General features: G+C 62.4%; 1 protein-coding gene across 1 annotated transcript; it reads left to right on the forward strand.

The window, feature by feature from the left end:
* Positions 1-66: 66 nt before the first annotated feature.
* Positions 67-15,225, forward strand: LOC126647980 (CREB-regulated transcription coactivator 2-like; the record flags this gene model as incomplete). Its single annotated transcript, XM_050330598.1, is given in 14 exon segments — positions 67-237; positions 7,026-7,127; positions 9,155-9,265; positions 12,020-12,081; positions 12,562-12,630; positions 13,634-13,710; positions 13,713-13,736; positions 13,833-13,865; positions 13,965-14,047; positions 14,166-14,187; positions 14,190-14,214; positions 14,995-15,056; positions 15,059-15,092; positions 15,094-15,225. Coding segments are annotated over 14 exon segments (1,007 nt in total), but the record flags the coding sequence as incomplete, so codon positions are not given.
* Positions 15,226-16,254: the final 1,029 nt, after the last annotated feature.

The raw sequence follows: 16,254 nt of genomic DNA on the forward strand, positions 1-16,254 counted from the left end.
GCTCTCGGAACTACAAGTGCCATCACCCCCCCGGGCGGCGCTGGAGGAGCGGCGGAGCAGGCGAAGATGGCGGCGGCGGGCGCGGGGGCCGGGCCCGGGCCCGGCGCGGGGCCCTCGGCGGGCGCGGGGGCTTCGAACCCCCGCAAGTTCAGCGAGAAGATCGCGCTGCAGAAGCAGCGGCAGGCGGAGGAGACGGCGGCCTTCGAGGAGGTCATGATGGAGATCTGCTCCACACGGGTCAGCGCTGGAGGCCGCCCCGCCGGATGCGCCGCGGGGAGAGCGGGGAGCGGGCGGGGGGGAACCCTGAGGGGATGGCGTGGGGTAGGGGGACTGAGGGGTCGTGAGGGGATGGCGTGGGGTAGGGGGACTGAGGGGTTGTGAAGGGACGAGGAGGGTCGTGAGGGGACGGATGGGGAAGCCCTGAGGGGATGGCGATGGGGGGACACTGAGGGGTCGTGAGGGGACCCGGGGTGAGCCCTGAGGGGATGGCGATGGGGGGACACTGAGGGGTCGTGAGGGGACGGGATGGGGAAGCCCTGAGGATGGCGATGGGGACACTGAGGGTCGTGAGGGACCCGGGGTGAGCCCTGAGGGATGGCGATGGGGGACACTGAGGGGTCGTAGGGGACCTGGGGGAACCCTGAGGGATGGCGATGAGGGACACTGAGGGGTCGTGAGGACGGGAGGGGAGCCCTGAGGGATGGCGAGGAGTGGGGAATGAGGGTCGTGAGAGGGACTGAGGGGTCGTAGGGGACCTGGGGAAGCCCTGAGGGGATGGCTATGGGGGACACTGAGGGGTCGTAGGGGACCCGGGGAGCCCTGAGGGGATGGCAGGTGGAGGGAATGAGGGGTCGAGAGGGACTGAGCGTGGGGTAGGGGCACTGAGGGGACTGAGGGGACCTGAGGGGAACCCTGAGGGGATGGCGAGGGTGGGAGGAATGAGGGTCATGAGGGGACAGGAGGAAGCCCTGAGGGGACGGGGAGGGTCGTGAGGGGCTCCGGAGTTGGGGGTGAGCCCTGAGGGATAGCGCGGTGAGGGGACTGAGGGGGTCGTAGGGGACCTGAGGAGGGTCGTGAGGGGACTGAGGGGGTCGTGATGGGGACTGAGGGATGGCGATGGGGGGACACTGAGGGGTCGTGGAGGGGACAGGAGGCGGACCCCTGAGGGGATGGCAAGGGGAGGAATGAGGAGTCGTAGAGGGGGACTGAGGGGTCGTGAGGGGACTGGAGGGGGTCGATGGGCCCTGAGGCGGGAGAGACCTGAGGGGTCATGAGGGACTGAGGGGGTCGTGATGGGCCCCAGGGCTAGAGAAGCCCTGAGGGGATGGCGAGGGTAGAGGGACTGAGGGTCGTGAGGGGACGAGGAAGGTCGTGATGGGCCCCAGGGTTGGGGGAAGCCCTGAGGATGACGCAGGGGTGGAGGGGACTGAGGGGGTCGTGAGGGGACCTGAGGAGGGTCGTGATAGACCCGGGGGAGGTGGTGATGGGGATGAGGGTTGGGGAGCCAGAGGGGTTGGAGGGGGTCCTGGACTGAGGGGTCATGAGGGGTGGGGGACTAGGGCAGTGAGGGGAGAATCTGGGGAGTTTGAGGGTCCGGGAGGGATGGGAAGGCTTGGGGGTGAGGGGTCCAGGGGGATGGGAAGGCTTTGGGGGTGTGAGGGTCCAGGGGATGAGAAGGTCTTGGGGATTAGAGGGACCCGGGCGGGGCTCTGAGGGGCTTGGGGAGGAGGGGAAGTTGGAGGGGACCAGGGGACTGCAAAGAGTTTGGAGGTTTAAAGGGGTCTGGAGGATGGGAAGCTTTTGGGGAGTTTGAAGGGTCCAGGGGATGGGAAGGTTTTGGGGAGTTTGAAGGGTCCAGGGGGATGGGAAGGTTTTTGGGGTGGTTGAGGGTCCAGGGGATGGGAAGGTTTTTGGGGTTTAGAATGTCCGAGAGAGGATGGGAAGGTTTTGGGGGGTTTAAGTGGTCCGGGAGGGATGGGAAGGTTTTTGAGGGTGAGGTCCAGGGGGATGAGAAGGTTTTAGGGGGATTAGAGGGACCCGGGGGCTCTGAGGGCTTGAGGAGGATGGGAAGTTGGAGGGATCAGGGGACTGTGAAGAGTTTGGGGTGTTTAAAGGGGTCTGAGGGGGAAGGTTTTGGGGGTTAGAGGAGGGATGGAAGGTTTTTGGGAAGGGTTAGAGGGTCCAGGGGTAGGGGAAGTTTTGGGGTTAAAGGGGTCTGAGGTGATGGAACATTTTGGGGTTTGAAGGGTCCAGGGATGGGGAAAGGTTTTGGGGGTTGAAGGGTCCAGGAAGGATGGGAAGGTTTTGGGAAGGGTTTGAAGGGTCCAGGGAGATGGAAGCTTTTGGGAAGGGTTTGAAGGGTCCAGGGGATGGGAAGCTTTTTGGGGTGGTTGAAGGAGTCCAGTGGGATGGGAAGGTTTTTGGGGGGTTTGAAGGGTCCAGGGGATGGGAAGGGTTTGGGGAGGGTTTGAAGGGTTCAGGAGGATGGGAAGGTTTAGGGGGTTTGAAGGGTCCAGGGGATGGGAAGGTTCTGGGGGTTAGAGGGTCCAGAGGGGATGGGAAGGTTTTTTTGGGGGGTTGAAGGGTCCAGGGAGGATGGGAAGGTTTTTGGGAAGGGTTTGAAGGGTCCAGAGGGGATGGGAAGGTTTTTGGGAAGGGTTTGAAGGGTCCAGGGAGGATGGGAAGGTTTTTGGGAAGGGTTTGAAGGGTCCAGAGGGGATGGGAAGGTTTTGGGGGGGTTTGAAGGGTCCAGGGGGATGGGAAGGTTCTGGGGGGGGTTTGAAGGGTCATTCCCGGCAGAGCTTTGGGCTGGAGAAGGGAGAGGGGGCAGTGTGGGATCCAGGGAGACAGGGACAGGCCCTTCCAGAAGAGAAAACTCATGGAGACAGCCAGCAGAGCTTTAAAATCCAGGAATTTTGGGGTGGGAGAGCCCCAGCTCTGAGGGGATCCGGGATGTCACTGATGGGGTGACACAGGGACATCCCTGGAGAGTTTGGGAAGGGGCTGGAACATCCCAGGAGAGTTTGGGAATGGGCTGGAGCATCCCATGGAGAGTTTGGGAAGGGGCTGGAGCCTCCCAGCAGAGTTTGGGAAGGGGCTGGAGCATCCCTGGAGAGTTTGGGAAGGGGCTGGAGCTCCACTGCGGATTCCATGGAGAGTTTGGGAAGGGGCTGGAATATCCCAGGAGAGTTTGGGAAGGCTGGAACATCCCAGGAGAGTTTGGGAAGGGGCTGGAGCATCCCTGGAAAGTTTGGGGATAGGCTAGAGCATCCCTGGAGAGTTTGGGAATGGGCTGGAGCATCCCAGGAGAGTTTGGGATTGGGCTGGAGCATCCCAGGAGAGTTTGGGAAGGGGCTGGAGCATCCCAGGAGAGTTTGGGAAGGGGTTGGAGCATCCCAGGAGAGTTTGGGAAGGGGCTGGAACATCCATGGAGAGTTTGGGAATGGGCTGGAACATCCCAGGAGAGTTTGGGAAGGGGCTGGAGCATCCCAGGAGAGTTTGGGAATGGGCTGGAGTCTCCTGCGGATCCCAGGAGAGTTTGGGAAGGGGCTGGAGCATCCCAGGAGAGTTTGGGAAGGGGCTGGAGCATCCATGGAGAGTTTGGGAAGGGGCTGGAATATCCCAGGAGAATTTGGGAAGGGGCTGGAACATCCCTGGAGAGTTTGGGAAGGGGCTGGAACATCCCAGGAGAATTTGGGAAGGGCTGGAACATCCAGGAGAGTTTGGGAAGGGCTGAGCATCCCTGGAGAGTTTGGGAATGGGCTGGAACATCCATGGAGAGTTTGGGAAGGGGCTGGAGCATCCCAGGAGAGTTTGGGATTGGGCTGGAACATCCCAGGAGAGTTTGGGAATGGGCTGGAACATCCATGGAGAGTTTGGGAAGGGGCTGGAGCATCCCAGGAGAATTTGGGAAGGGGCTGGAACATCCCAGGAGAGTTTGGGAATGGGCTGGAGCATCCCAGGAGAGTTTGGGAAATGGCTGGAACATCCCAGCAGAGTTTGGGAAGGGGCTGGAGCATCCCTGGAGAGTTTGGGAAGGGGCTGGAACATCCCAGGAGAGTTTGGGAAGGGGCTGGAGCATCCCAGGAGAATTTGGGAAGGGGCTGGAGTCATCCCAGGAGAGTTTGGGATTGGGCTGGAGCATCCCAGGAGAGTTTGGGAAGGGGCTGGAGCCTCCCCCGCGCTTCCATGGGCCGGGATTTTGGGAATGGCTGGGGCTGTGTTTGCAGAGCAAACAGCTGGTTAATGTGCAGCCTGTCCTGATCCCTCCTGGAATGGCTCCTCTGGGAATTCAGCCCCCCATCCCTTCCCAGGACCATTCCCCAGGGAATCCCTGCCCTGATCCCTCCTGGAATGGCTCCTCCAGGAATTCAGCCCCCCATCCCTTCCCAGGACCATTCCCCAGGGAATCCCTGCCCTGATCCCTCCTGGAATGGCTCCTCCGGGAATTCAGCCCCCCATCCCTTCCCGGGACCATTCCCCAGGGAATCCCTCCCCTGATCCCTCCTGGAATGGCTCCTCCAGGAATTCAGCCCCATCCTTCCTGGGACCATTCCCAGGAATCCCTCCCTGATCCCTCCTGGAATGGCTCCTCTGGGAATTCAGCCCCCATCCCTTCCCAGGACCATTCCCAGGGAATCCCTGCCCTGATCCCTCCTGGAATGGCTCCTCTAGGAATTCAGCCCCCCAATCCCTTCCCAGGACCATTCCCCAGGGAATCCCTGCCCTGATCCCTCCTGGAATGGCTCCTCCAGGAATTCAGCCCCCCATCCCTTCCCAGGACCATTCCCCAGGGAATCCCTGCCCTGATCCCTCCTGGAATGGCTTCTCCAGGAATTCAGCCCCCCATCCCTTCCCAGGACCATTCCCCAGGGAATCCCTCCCCTGATCCCTGCCCTGGTTCCTTTGGGATCTATTCCCAGATCCTGGGCTCCCTGTGGGATCCTGGCTCGGAGCAGGATCCCAATCCCGATCCCATAACCCCCAGGCACCAATCCCTGAAGCTCCTGCTTTTTTTGGGGTTGTTTTCCTGGGTTTTTTTTCCCCCTCTGGATCTCGATTCCCGGGGTTTGAAGCTGGGGAATTTGGCTTTTCTTGAATCCCAGGGAATCCTTCCTTCCCTGTGGATTGGGATGGGGGAAACACTCCTTTCCTATGGATTGGGATTAGGGAAATTCTCCTTCTCTATGGATTGGGATCAGGGAAACCCTCCTTCCCTATGGATTGGGATCAGGGAAATGCTCCTTCCCTGTGGATTGGGATCAGGGAAACCCTCCTTCCCTGTGGATTGGGAACAGGAAAACTCTCATTCCCTGTGGATTGGGAACAGGAAAACTCTCATTCCCTGTGGATTGGGAACAGGGAAACCCCTCTTCCCTGTGGATTGGAACAGGAAAACTCTCATTCCCTGTGGATTGGGATCAGGGAAACCCTCCTTCCCTGTGGATTGGGATCAGGGAAACCCTCCTTCCCTGTGGATTGGGAAGAGGGAAACGCCCTCTCCTCGTGCTTTGGGATCAGGGAATCCCTCCTTGCCCCTTCCCTGGGTGGGGACGAGACCCCCTGGCCGGGATTTTCCCTGGGATCCCGTTTATCTCCGGCTGTGCCGTCACCTGCTTCCCCAGCCTTGAGCCCCGGGCTGGCCTTGGCTTGGACGAGGTGCCCGCTGGAAAAATCCCGCTGGAAAATCCTGCTGGCAAATCCCTGGGGATCCACAGAGCCCACTGGAAAATCCTGCTGGCAAATCCCTGGGGATCCACAGAGCCCACTGGAAAATCCTGCTGGCAAATCCCTGGGGATCCACAGAGCCCACTGGAAAATCCTGCTGGCAAATCCCTGGGGATCCCCAGAGCCCGGATCCCACTCCAGGGATTTGGGAATGGGATGTGGGATTTGGGATTTGGGATGGGCAGACCCTCATCCTTCCCCTCTGGGCTCCTGATCCTCCTCCTTCCCACTCTGGAGCATCCCTGGATGCGGGATGGGGGTCTCTGGAGCGGGGAGGGGTCGGACCACCCTCCCCCCCCGACTGGGATCATCACTCTCAGGGGGATGCTGGGGGAAGGGCTGCAGTGGGGAGGTGGGAGGGATTTGGGGGCTCTGACCCCCAGCTCTCCTCAACCCTCTGATATTGCCCCTGTGTCCCCTATCTTCACATGTCCTCCTTCTCATCCTTCTCATGTGTCCCTGTGTGTCCCCAATGTCCCTCTGTGTCCCTCATGTCCCCTCCATCCCTCCTGTCCTCCCCATCCCTCCCATGTCCTCCCCATTCCTGCCATGTCCCTCCATCTCTCCCATGTCCCCCCATCCCTTCCATGTCCCTCCCATCCCTCCCATGTCCCCTCCCATGTCCCCCATCCCTCCCATGTCCCTCCATCCCTCCCATGTCCCTCCATCCCTCCCATGTCCTCCATCCCTCCCATGTCCCCTCCATCTCCCCATGTCCCTCCATCGCTCCCCATGTCCTCCCCATCCTCCCATGTCCTCATGTCCTCTCATCCTCCCATGTGTCCCTATGTGTCCCCACATGTCCCTCCCATCCCCCATGTCCCTCCCATGTCCCTCCATTCCTCCCATGTCCCCCCATGTCCTCCCATGTCCCTCATGTCCCTCATCCTCCCCACGTGTCCCCCCATCCCCCATGTCCCCTCCCATCCCTCCCCATGTCCTCCCCATCCCTCCCATGTCCCCCCATCCCTCCCATGTCCCCCATCCCTCCCATGTCCCCCATCCTCATCCCCATCCTCCATGTCCCCCATCCTCCCATGTCCCTCCCATGTCCCCTCCATCATGCCCTCCCATGTCCCCTCCATCCCCACCATGTCCCCTCCCATGTCCCCCAATCCCTCCCATGTCCCCCCATCCCTCCCATGTCTCTCCCATTCCTCCCACATGTCACCCATGTCCTCCCTTCCCCACCATATCCCCCATGTTCCTCCATGTTCCTCCCATCCTTTCCATGTCCCCCCATGTCCTCCCATGTCCCCCCATGTCCCCCCATGTCCCCCTGTCCCCTGCCCCCCCAGCTGCAGGCCCAGAAGCTGCGCTTGGCCCACGGGCGGGGTCCGTTCTACAGCGGCTCCCTGCCCAACGTCAACCAGATCGGCTCCGGCCTGCCCGACTTCCCGGTGAGATGGGGGGCTCTGGGGGGCTGCACCCCCACCCAGGGGGCTCTGGGGGGCTGCACCCACACCAGGGGGGTCTAGGGGGCTGCACCCACACCCAGGGGGCTCTGGGGGCTGCACCCACACCCAGGGGCTCTGGGGCTGCACCCACACCCAGGGGCTCTGGGGGGCTGCATCCCCACCCAGGGGGCTCTGGGGCTGCATCCCCATCCAGGGGCTCTGGGGGCTGCACCCCAACCAGGGGGGTCTAGGGGGCTGCACCCACACCAGGGGGGCTCTGGGGGGCTGCACCCCCACCCAGGGGGCTCTGGGGGGCTGCACCGGCTGCTGCACCCAGGGGGGTCTGGGGGGCTGCACCCCCACCCAGGGGGGCTCTGGGGGGCTGCATCCCCACCCAGGGGGCTCTGGGGGGCTGCACCCACACCAGGGGGGTTGGAGCTGCAGGGGGGACAGGGGATGGTCCCTGAGCCTCCTCCCAGCTCTGGGGCTGAGCGGGGACTGGTCCTGAGTCCCCTTCCCAGTGGGATCACTGGCCTTTCCTCAGCCCCCTTTCCAGTGGGATCACTGCCCTTTCCTCAGCCCCATTCCCAGTGGGATCATTGGCCTTTCCTCAGCCCCCTTCCCAGTGGGATCATCTGTTCCTTCTCCTGACCTCCATTCCCCAGTGTTCTCACCTGTCTCCCCCTTTCCTGAGCCCTGTCCCAGGGGTCTCCCTGTCCCCATTCCAGGGGGTCTCCCTGTCCCCATTCCTGGGGGTCTCCCTGTCCACGTTCCCAGGGGTCTCCCTGTCCCTGTTCCTGGGGGTCTCCCTTTCCCTATCCCAGGGGTCTCCCTGTCCCTATCCCAGGTGTCTCCCTGTCCCCATTCCCAGGTGTCTCCCTGTCCCTATTCCAGGGGGTCTCCCTGTCCACGTTCCCAGGGGTCTCACTGTCCCTATTCCCAGGGGTCTCCCTGTCCCCATTCCCAGGGGTCTCCTGTCCCTGTCCCCGTTCCCAGGGGTCTCCCTGTCCCTGTTCCGGGGGTCTCCCTGTCCCTATTCCCAGGTGTGTCCCTATCCCAGGGGTCTCCCTGTCCCTATCCCAGGGGTCTCCCTGTCCCTATTCCCGGGGGTCTCCCTGTCCCTATCCCAGGTGTCTCTCTGTCCCTATCCCAGGGGTCTCCCTGTCCCCATTCCCAGGGGTCTCCCTGTCCCTATTCCCAGGTGTGTCCTTATCCCAGGGGTCTCCCTGTTCCTATTCCCGGGGGTCTCCCTGTCCCTATTCCCAGATGTGTCCTTATCCCAGGGGTCTCCCTGTCCCCATTCCCAGGGGTCTCCCTGTCCCTATTCTTGGGGGTCTCCCTGTCCCCATTCCCAGGGGTCTCCCTGTCCCTGTCCACATTCCCTGGGGGTGTCCCCATTCCCGGGGGTCTCACTGTCCCTATTCCCGGGGGTCTCCCTGTCCCCATTCCCAGGGTCTCCCTGTCCCTGTCCACATTCCTGGGTGTGTCCTCATTCCCGGGGGTCTCACTGTCCCTGTCCCTATTCCCGGGGGTCTCCCTGTCCCCATTCCCAGGGGTCTCACTGTCCTTGTCCCCATTCCCAGGGGTCTCACTGTCCCTATTCCCAGGGGTCTCCCTGTTCCTGGGGGTCTCCCTGTCCCTATTCCCAGGGGTCTCCCTGTTCCTGGGGGTCTCACTGTCCCTGTTCCTGGGGGTCTCCCTGTCCCTATTCCAGGGGTCTCCCTGTCCCCATTCCTGGGGGTCTCCCTGTCCCTGTCCTCAGGTGTGTCCCTATTCCCAGGGGTCTCCCTGTCCCCATTCCAGGGGGTCTCACTGTCCCTATTCCCAGGTGTGTCCCTATCCCAGGGGTCTCCCTGTCCCCATTCCCAGGGGTCTCCCTGTCCCTATCCCAAGGGGTCTCACTGTCCCTATTCCCAGGTGTGTCCCTATCCCAGGGGTCTCCCCGTCCCCATTCCCGGGGGTCTCACTGTCCCTATCCCAGGGGTCTCCCTGTCCCCATTCCTGGGGTCTCACTGTCCCTGTCCCCGCAGGGCCCGTCCCCTCTGGACTCCACTCGGAGCACGCGGCACCACGGGCTGGTGGAGCGGGTGCAGCGGGACCCCCGCCGGATGGTGTCCCCCCTGCGGCGCTACGTCCGCCAGATATCCTCCAAACTGCTCCCATTCCCTGCTCCTCATCCTCCAAACTGCTCCTGATCCTCCAAACTGCTCCCATTCCCTGCTCCTGATCCTCCAGCCTGCTCCTGATCCTTCATCCTGCTCCCATTCCCTGCTCCTGATCCTCCATCTGCTCCCATTCCCTGCTCCTGATCCTCCAAACTGCTCCCATTCCCTGCTCCTGATCCTCCATCTGCTCCCATTCCCTGCTCCTCATCCTCCAGCCTGCTCCTGATCCTCCATCCTGCTCCCATTCCCTGCTCCTGATCCTCCATCCTGCTCCCATTCCCTGCTCCTGATCCTCCATCCTGCTCCCATTCCCTGCTCCTGATCCTCCAGCCTGCTCCTGATCCTCCAACCTGCTCCCATTCCCTGCTCCTGATCCTCCATCCTGCTCCCATTCCCTGCTCCTGATCCTCCATCATGCTCCCATTCCCTGCTCCTGATCCTCCATCCTGCTCCCATTCCCTGCTCCTGATCCTCCATCCTGCTCCCATTCCCTGCTCCTGATCCTCCAAACTGCTCCTGATCCTCCATCTGCTCCCATTCCCTGCTCCTCATCCTCCATCCTGCTCCTGATCCTCCATCCTGCTCCCATTCCCTGCTCCTGATCCTCCAGCCTGCTCCTGATCCTCCAAACTGCTCCCATTCCCTGCTCCTGATCCTCCAAACTGCTCCTGATCCTCCATCTGCTCCCATTCCCTCCTCCTGATCCTCCATCCTGCTCCCATTCCCTGCTCCTGATCCTCCAGCCTGCTCCCATTCCCTGCTCCTGATCCTCCAGCCTGCTCCTGATCCTCCATCCTGCTCCCATTCCCTGCTCCTGATCCTCCAGCCTGCTCCTGCTCCTCCATCCTGCTCCCATTCCCTGCTCCTGCTCCTCCATCCTGCTCCCATTCCCTGCTCCTGATCCTCCAGCCTGCTCCTGATCCTCCATCCTGATCCTCCAGCCTGCTCCTGATCCTTCATCCTGGCCTTTCCCTGCTCCTGATCCTCCATCCTGCTCCCATTCCCTGCTCCTGATCCTCCAAACTGCTCCCATTCCCTGCTCCTGATCCTCCAAACTGCTCCCATTCCCTGCTCCTCATCCTCCAACCTGCTCCTGATCCTCCAAACTGCTTCCATTCCCTGCTCCTGATCCTCCATCCTGCTCCTGCTCCTCCATCCTGCTCCCATTCCCTGCTCCTGCTCCTCCATCCTGCTCCTCATTCCCATGCTCCTGCTCCTTCATCCCGATCCTATTCCCTGCTCCTGATCCTCCAGCCTGACCTTTCCCTGTTCCTGATCCTCCATCCTGCTCCCATTCCCTGCTCCTATTCCTTTATCCTGCTCCCATTTCCTGCTCCTATTCCTTTATACTGCTTATTCCTGCTCCTGTTGCTCCTGCTCTTCATCCCAGTCCCATTCCCTGCTCCTGCTCCTTTATCCCGCTCCCATTTCCTGCTCTTCATCCCAGTCCCATTCCCTGCTCTTCATCCCAGTCCCATTCCCTGCTCCTTCATCCCAGTCCCATTCCCTGTTCCTTCATCCCAGTCCCATTCCCTGTTCCTTCATCCCAGTCCCATTCCCTGCTCTTCATCCCAGTCCCATTCCCTGTTCTTCATCCCAGTCCCATTTCCTGCTCTTCATTCCAGTCCCATTCCCTGCTCTTCATCCCAGTCCCATTCCCTGCTCTTCATCCCAGTCCCATTCCCTGTTCCTTCATCCCAGTCCCATTCCCTGCTCTTCATCCCAGTCCCATTCCCTGCTCTTCATCCCGCTCCCATTCCCCGCTCTTCATCCCAGTCCCATTCCCTGCTCTTCATCCCAGTCCCGTTCCCTGCTCCTTCATCCCAGTCCCATTCCTGCTCTTCATCCCAGTCCCATTCCTGCTCTTCATCCCAGTCCCATTTCCTGCTCCTTCATCCCAGTCCCATTTCCTGCTCTTCATCCCAGTCCCACTCCCTGCTCTTCATCCCAGTCCCATTCCCTGCTCCTTCATCCCAGTCCCATTCCCTGCTCTTCATCCTGCTCCCATTCCCTGCTCTTCATCCTGCTCCCATTCCCTGTTCCTTCATCCCAGTCCCCTTCCGTACTCTTCATCCCAGTCCCATTCCCTGCTCTTCATCCCAGTCCCATTCCTGCTCTTCATCCTGCTCCCATTCCCTGCTCTTCATCCCAGTCCCATTCCCTGCTCTTCATCCTGCTCCCATTCCCTGCTCTTCATCCTGCTCCCATTCCCTGTTCCTTCATCCCAGTCCCATTCCCTGCTCTTCATCCCAGTCCCATTCCCTGCTCTTCATCCCAGTCCCATTCCCTGTTCCTTCATCCCAGTCCCATTCCCTGTTCCTTCATCCCAGTCCCATTCTCTGCTCTTCATCCCACTCCCCTTCCCTGCTCTTCATCCCAGTCCCATTCCCTGCTCTTCATCCCAGTCCCATTCCCTGCTCTTCATCCCAGTCCCATTCCCTGCTCTTCATCCTGCTCCCATTCCCTGCTCCTTCATCCCAGTCCCATTCTCTGCTCTTCATCCCAGTCCCATTCCTGCTCCTTCATCCCAGTCCCATTCCTGCTCCTTCATCCCAGTCCCATTCCCTGCTCTTCATCCCAGTCCCATCCCCTGCTCTTCATCCTGCCCCCATTCCCTACTCTTCATCCTGCCCCCATTCCCTGCTCCTGCTCCTTCATCCTGGTCCCCTTCCCCATCCCGTGGGATTTGGGATCCCCCCGCTGTCAGCGTGGCCCTTGACGCGCCCCCACATCGACAGCTCCCCGTACGGACCCACCTACCTGTCCCCTCCGCCCGAGCCCAGCTGGAGGAGGTAATTCCTGCCATTCCCTGCCATTCCCTGCCGTTCCCTGCCATTCCCTGCAGCCCCGGGGGCTCTTCCTGAGGCTCTGGAAGCGGGAGAGACCCCGGTGTTCCCGGGGGAATCCGCAGGGCTGGGATGTGGGAAGTGCTGCGGTGCCACGAGTGGGGTGGGGGGTCCTGCCTCTGGGATCCTGGGATTGTCCCACAAACTGTGTGTGGGGGTGGGAATTGGAGGAGGAATTCCAGGTGGGAGTGGGGATCCTGCCGTGGGGACAGGGATGGGGGACAAATCCAAGCTGGAGATGCATCCCTGGAGTCCCTGGAGTGGTGTTGTCCCTGTCCCTCCCAGCCCAGTCCCCTCTTCCCGCAGCTCCCAGCCCTCACCAGGGCATTCCCAGGGCAGGGAATGGGAATCACGGATCCCCAAGGGGTGTCCTGGCCCCCTCCCCCCCATCCTAATCCCAGTTTCTCCCTCCCCAAAAAAAAAAAGGACCATGCCTTGGAGCAACTTCCCGATGGAAAAAGGACATTTATTCCGGCTGCCCTCGGCTCTCAACAGGTTTGATCCCATTTTTTTCCCTCTTCCCTGTTTTCCAGACGGGATCCCTGGGGTGGGCACGGGGTTGGGACCCCTGGGGGAGGTGCAGGTGGCCCTGGGGACCCTGACAGGGCCCCCCATGAGGGGAGGGGTCCCCCTTGTCCCTGTGGCTTCTTCCCAGCCCTTCCCTGCCTCGGGATAACTAATTGGGAACACAATTTGGGGGGCAGAGGGGGGGTCTTGTTGTGCCCCCAGGCCTGGGGGTGAGGACTCTGGGAGGGAGATGGGGCTGGACCCCTGTGGGGGGCTGTGAGTAGGATGGGGGGCTGTAAATGGGGTGAGGGGCTGTAAATGGGGTGGAGGGGGCTGTAAATGGGGTGAGGGGAGCTGTAAATAGGGTGAGGGCTGTAAATGGGGAAAGGGGGCTGTAAATGGGATGGGGGGGCTGTAAATGGGGTGAGGGGCTGTAAATGGGGTAGGAGTGCTGTAAATGGGGTAAGGGCGCTGTAAATGGGGTGAGGGGGCTGTAAATAGAGTGGGGGGACTGTAAATGGGGTGAGGGGCCTGTAAATGGGGTGGGGGCTGTAAATGGGAGGGGCTGTAAATGGGGTAAGGGAGCTGTAAATGGGGTGAGGGGCTGTGAATGGGGTAAGGGGCTGTAAATGGGGTAGGGGGCTGTAAATGGAGTGGGGGACTGTAAATGGAGTGAGGGGACTGTAAATGGGAGTGGGGGGACTGTAAATGGGGTAAGGGAGCTGTAAATGGGGTGGAGGGGCTGTAAATGGGGTAAGGGGGTTGTAAATGGGGTAGGGGGCTGTAAATGGGGTGGGGGGCTGTAAATGGGGTAGGGGGCTGAAAATAGGGTAAAGGGAGCTGTAAATGGGGTGAGGGCCTGTAAATGGGGTGGGGGGACTGTAAATGGGGTAAGGGAGCTGTGAATGGGGTAAGAGGCTGTAAATGGGGTGAGGGGCCTGTAAATGGGGTGGGGGTCCCGGCTCCACGCCGTGATCCCCGTGGTTTTTAGGACGAACTCCGACTCGGCCCTGCACACGAGCGTGATGAACCCCCCTCCCCAGGACTCCTACCTGGGCCCCTCCCAGGCCGCCCCCCGCCCGGCAGACGCACGGGTGAGACCCCCCTCACCCCCAACCTCCTGGGGTCTCTGGGGGTCCACAACCCCTCCTCCCCCTCTCTGTGCCCCCTGACCCACCCACTCCCCACAGGTTTCCTGGACGGGGACTCGGACAACAAGGTGAGCCCACAGAGGTCCCAGGTGACAGCTGTGTCCCCCCGTGGGCTGGGGGGGCTGGAGATGTGACCCCCTCACCACTGACCTCCCCTCCCCTTTTTCCCAGTGTTTCTTTTCCAAGTGCCTCCCATCGAAGAGAACTTCGATGACAACAAGCACTCGCTGAAGCCCTGGGACACCAAGAGAGGTGTGTGGAGGGTGGTGGGGCCGTGGGGGTGTCCCCGTGGGGGTGTCCCCGTGGGGGTGGGGTGTCCCCCAATGTCCCCAAGGCCCCCTGGGCTGATCCCTGTGCCCTCTGACCCCACAGCTCTCGTCCTCCTCGGCACGGCCCGATCCTGCGAGGTCCCGGGAATCCAGTGAGTGGGGGGGATGATGGGGAGGGCACTGGGGAGAGGGCTGGAATGGGGGGATGGAGTGGGAGGGGGTGGAGTGGGGAGGGGCACTGAGAAGGGTTGGAACAGGGGGGGGCACTGGGAGGGGCTGGAATGGGGAGGGCACTGGGGAGGGACTGGAACGAGGAGGGGGCACTGGGAGGGGGCTGGAGTGGGGGGATGGATGGGGAGGGGGCACTGGGAGTGGCTGGGAACAGGGGAGGGCACTGGGGAGGGGCTGGAGTGGGGAGGGGGCACTGGGAGGGGGCTGGAATGGGAGGGGCTGGAGTGGGGAGGGGGCACTGGGGAGGGGCTGGAACGAGGAGGGGGCACTGGGGAGGGGCTGGAATGGGGAGGGGCTGGATGGGGAGGGGGCACTGGGAGGGGCTGGAGTGGGAAGGGGCACTGGGGAGGGGCTGGAGTGGGAGGGGGCACTGGGGAGGGGCTGGATGGGAGGGGGCACTGGGGAGGGGGCTGGAGTGGGGAGGGACTGGAGTGGGGAGGGGCACTGGGAGGGTTTGGAACGGAGGGGGCACTGAGAAGGGGCTGGAACAGGAAGGGGGCACTGGGGAGGGGCTGGAGTGGGGGGGACACTGGGGAGGGACTGGAATGGGGAGGGGACACTGGGAGGGGCACTGGGAGAGGGCTGGATGGTGAGGGGCACTGGGAAGGGTCTAGAGTGGGAAGGGGCACTGGGGATGGTGACACTGTGGAGGGTGACCCTGGGTGGGGGTGCCAGGGTGTCATCACCGTTCCCACCCCCAGCGTGTTCCGTCCCCGGACCAACCTGCCAACAGTGCCCCTCATGCCCTCGGCCCTCAACACGGGGAGTCCCTGCCCGACCTGACCACGCTGCACTTCCCGTCCCCTGCCCACCCCCTGGACCCCGGAGGCCGTTCCCCCTGAGCGGGGCAGCAGCACCTCCAACCTGGCCACCACCGTGGCCCACCTGGGCATCAGCGGCACCAGCACGGGGGGCTGGGCTACGACCCCCAGGTGAGTGGGGGGCACAGGGGGCTCAGAGACCCCAGGTGAGTGGGGGGCACAGGGACCCCAGGTGAGTGGGGGGGGCACGGGGGGGTGCTCAGAGACCCCCCAGGTGAGTGGGGGTGTACAGAGACCCCCCAGGTGAGTGGGAGGCACAGAGACCCCCATGTGAGTGGGGGGGGCACAGGAGGGCTCAGAGACCCCCAGGTGAGTGGAGGGGCTGGGCTCACGACCCCCAGGTGAGTGGGGTGGTACAGGAGTACTCAGAGACCCCCCAGGTGAGTGGGGGGTGCTCAGAGACTGCCCAGGTGATTGGGGGGGCACAGAGACCTCCCAGGTGAGTGGGGGGCACAGAGACCCCCAGGTGAGTGGGGGGGCAGGGGGGCTCAGAGACCCCCAGGTGAGTGGGGGGCACAGGGGGCTCAGAGACTCCCCAGGTGAGTGGGGGTCACAGAGACCCCCAGGTGAGTGGGGGGCACAGGGGGCTCAGAGACCCCCATGTGAGATGGGGGTGTACAGAGACCCCCAGGTGAGTGGGGGGGCACAAGGGGGCTCAGAGATCCCCCAGGTGAGTGGGGGGCACAGGGAGACTAGAGACTCCCCAGGTGAGTGGAGGGCACAGAGACCCCCGGGTGAGTGGGGGGCACAGAGACCCCAGGGTGAGTGGGGGGCACAGGGGGGCTCGAGACCGCCCAGGTGAGTGGGGGTGTGCAGAGACCCCCAGGTGAGTGGGGGGCACAGAGACCCCAGGTGAATGGGGGACACTGGACCCCCCAGGTGAATGGGGGACACAGAGACCCCCAGGTGAATGGGGGACATGGGCCCCAGGTGAATGGGGGACTGCAGCCCCAGGTGAGTGGGGGAGGCACAGAGACCCCAGGTGAGTGGGGGGCACAGGGAGGGCTCAGAGACCCCCAGGTGAGTGGGGGGCACAGGGGGGCTCAGGGACCACACAGGTGAGTGGGGGGCTGGAGCTACTGACCCCCAGGTGAGTGGGATGGTACAGGAGTGCTCAGAGACCCCCAGGTGAGTGGGGGA

Source organism: Myiozetetes cayanensis, unplaced genomic scaffold (assembly GCF_022539395.1).
Source record: "Myiozetetes cayanensis isolate MyiCay16 unplaced genomic scaffold, myiCay2020 scf411, whole genome shotgun sequence".
Lineage (NCBI taxonomy): Eukaryota > Metazoa > Chordata > Aves > Passeriformes > Tyrannidae > Myiozetetes > Myiozetetes cayanensis.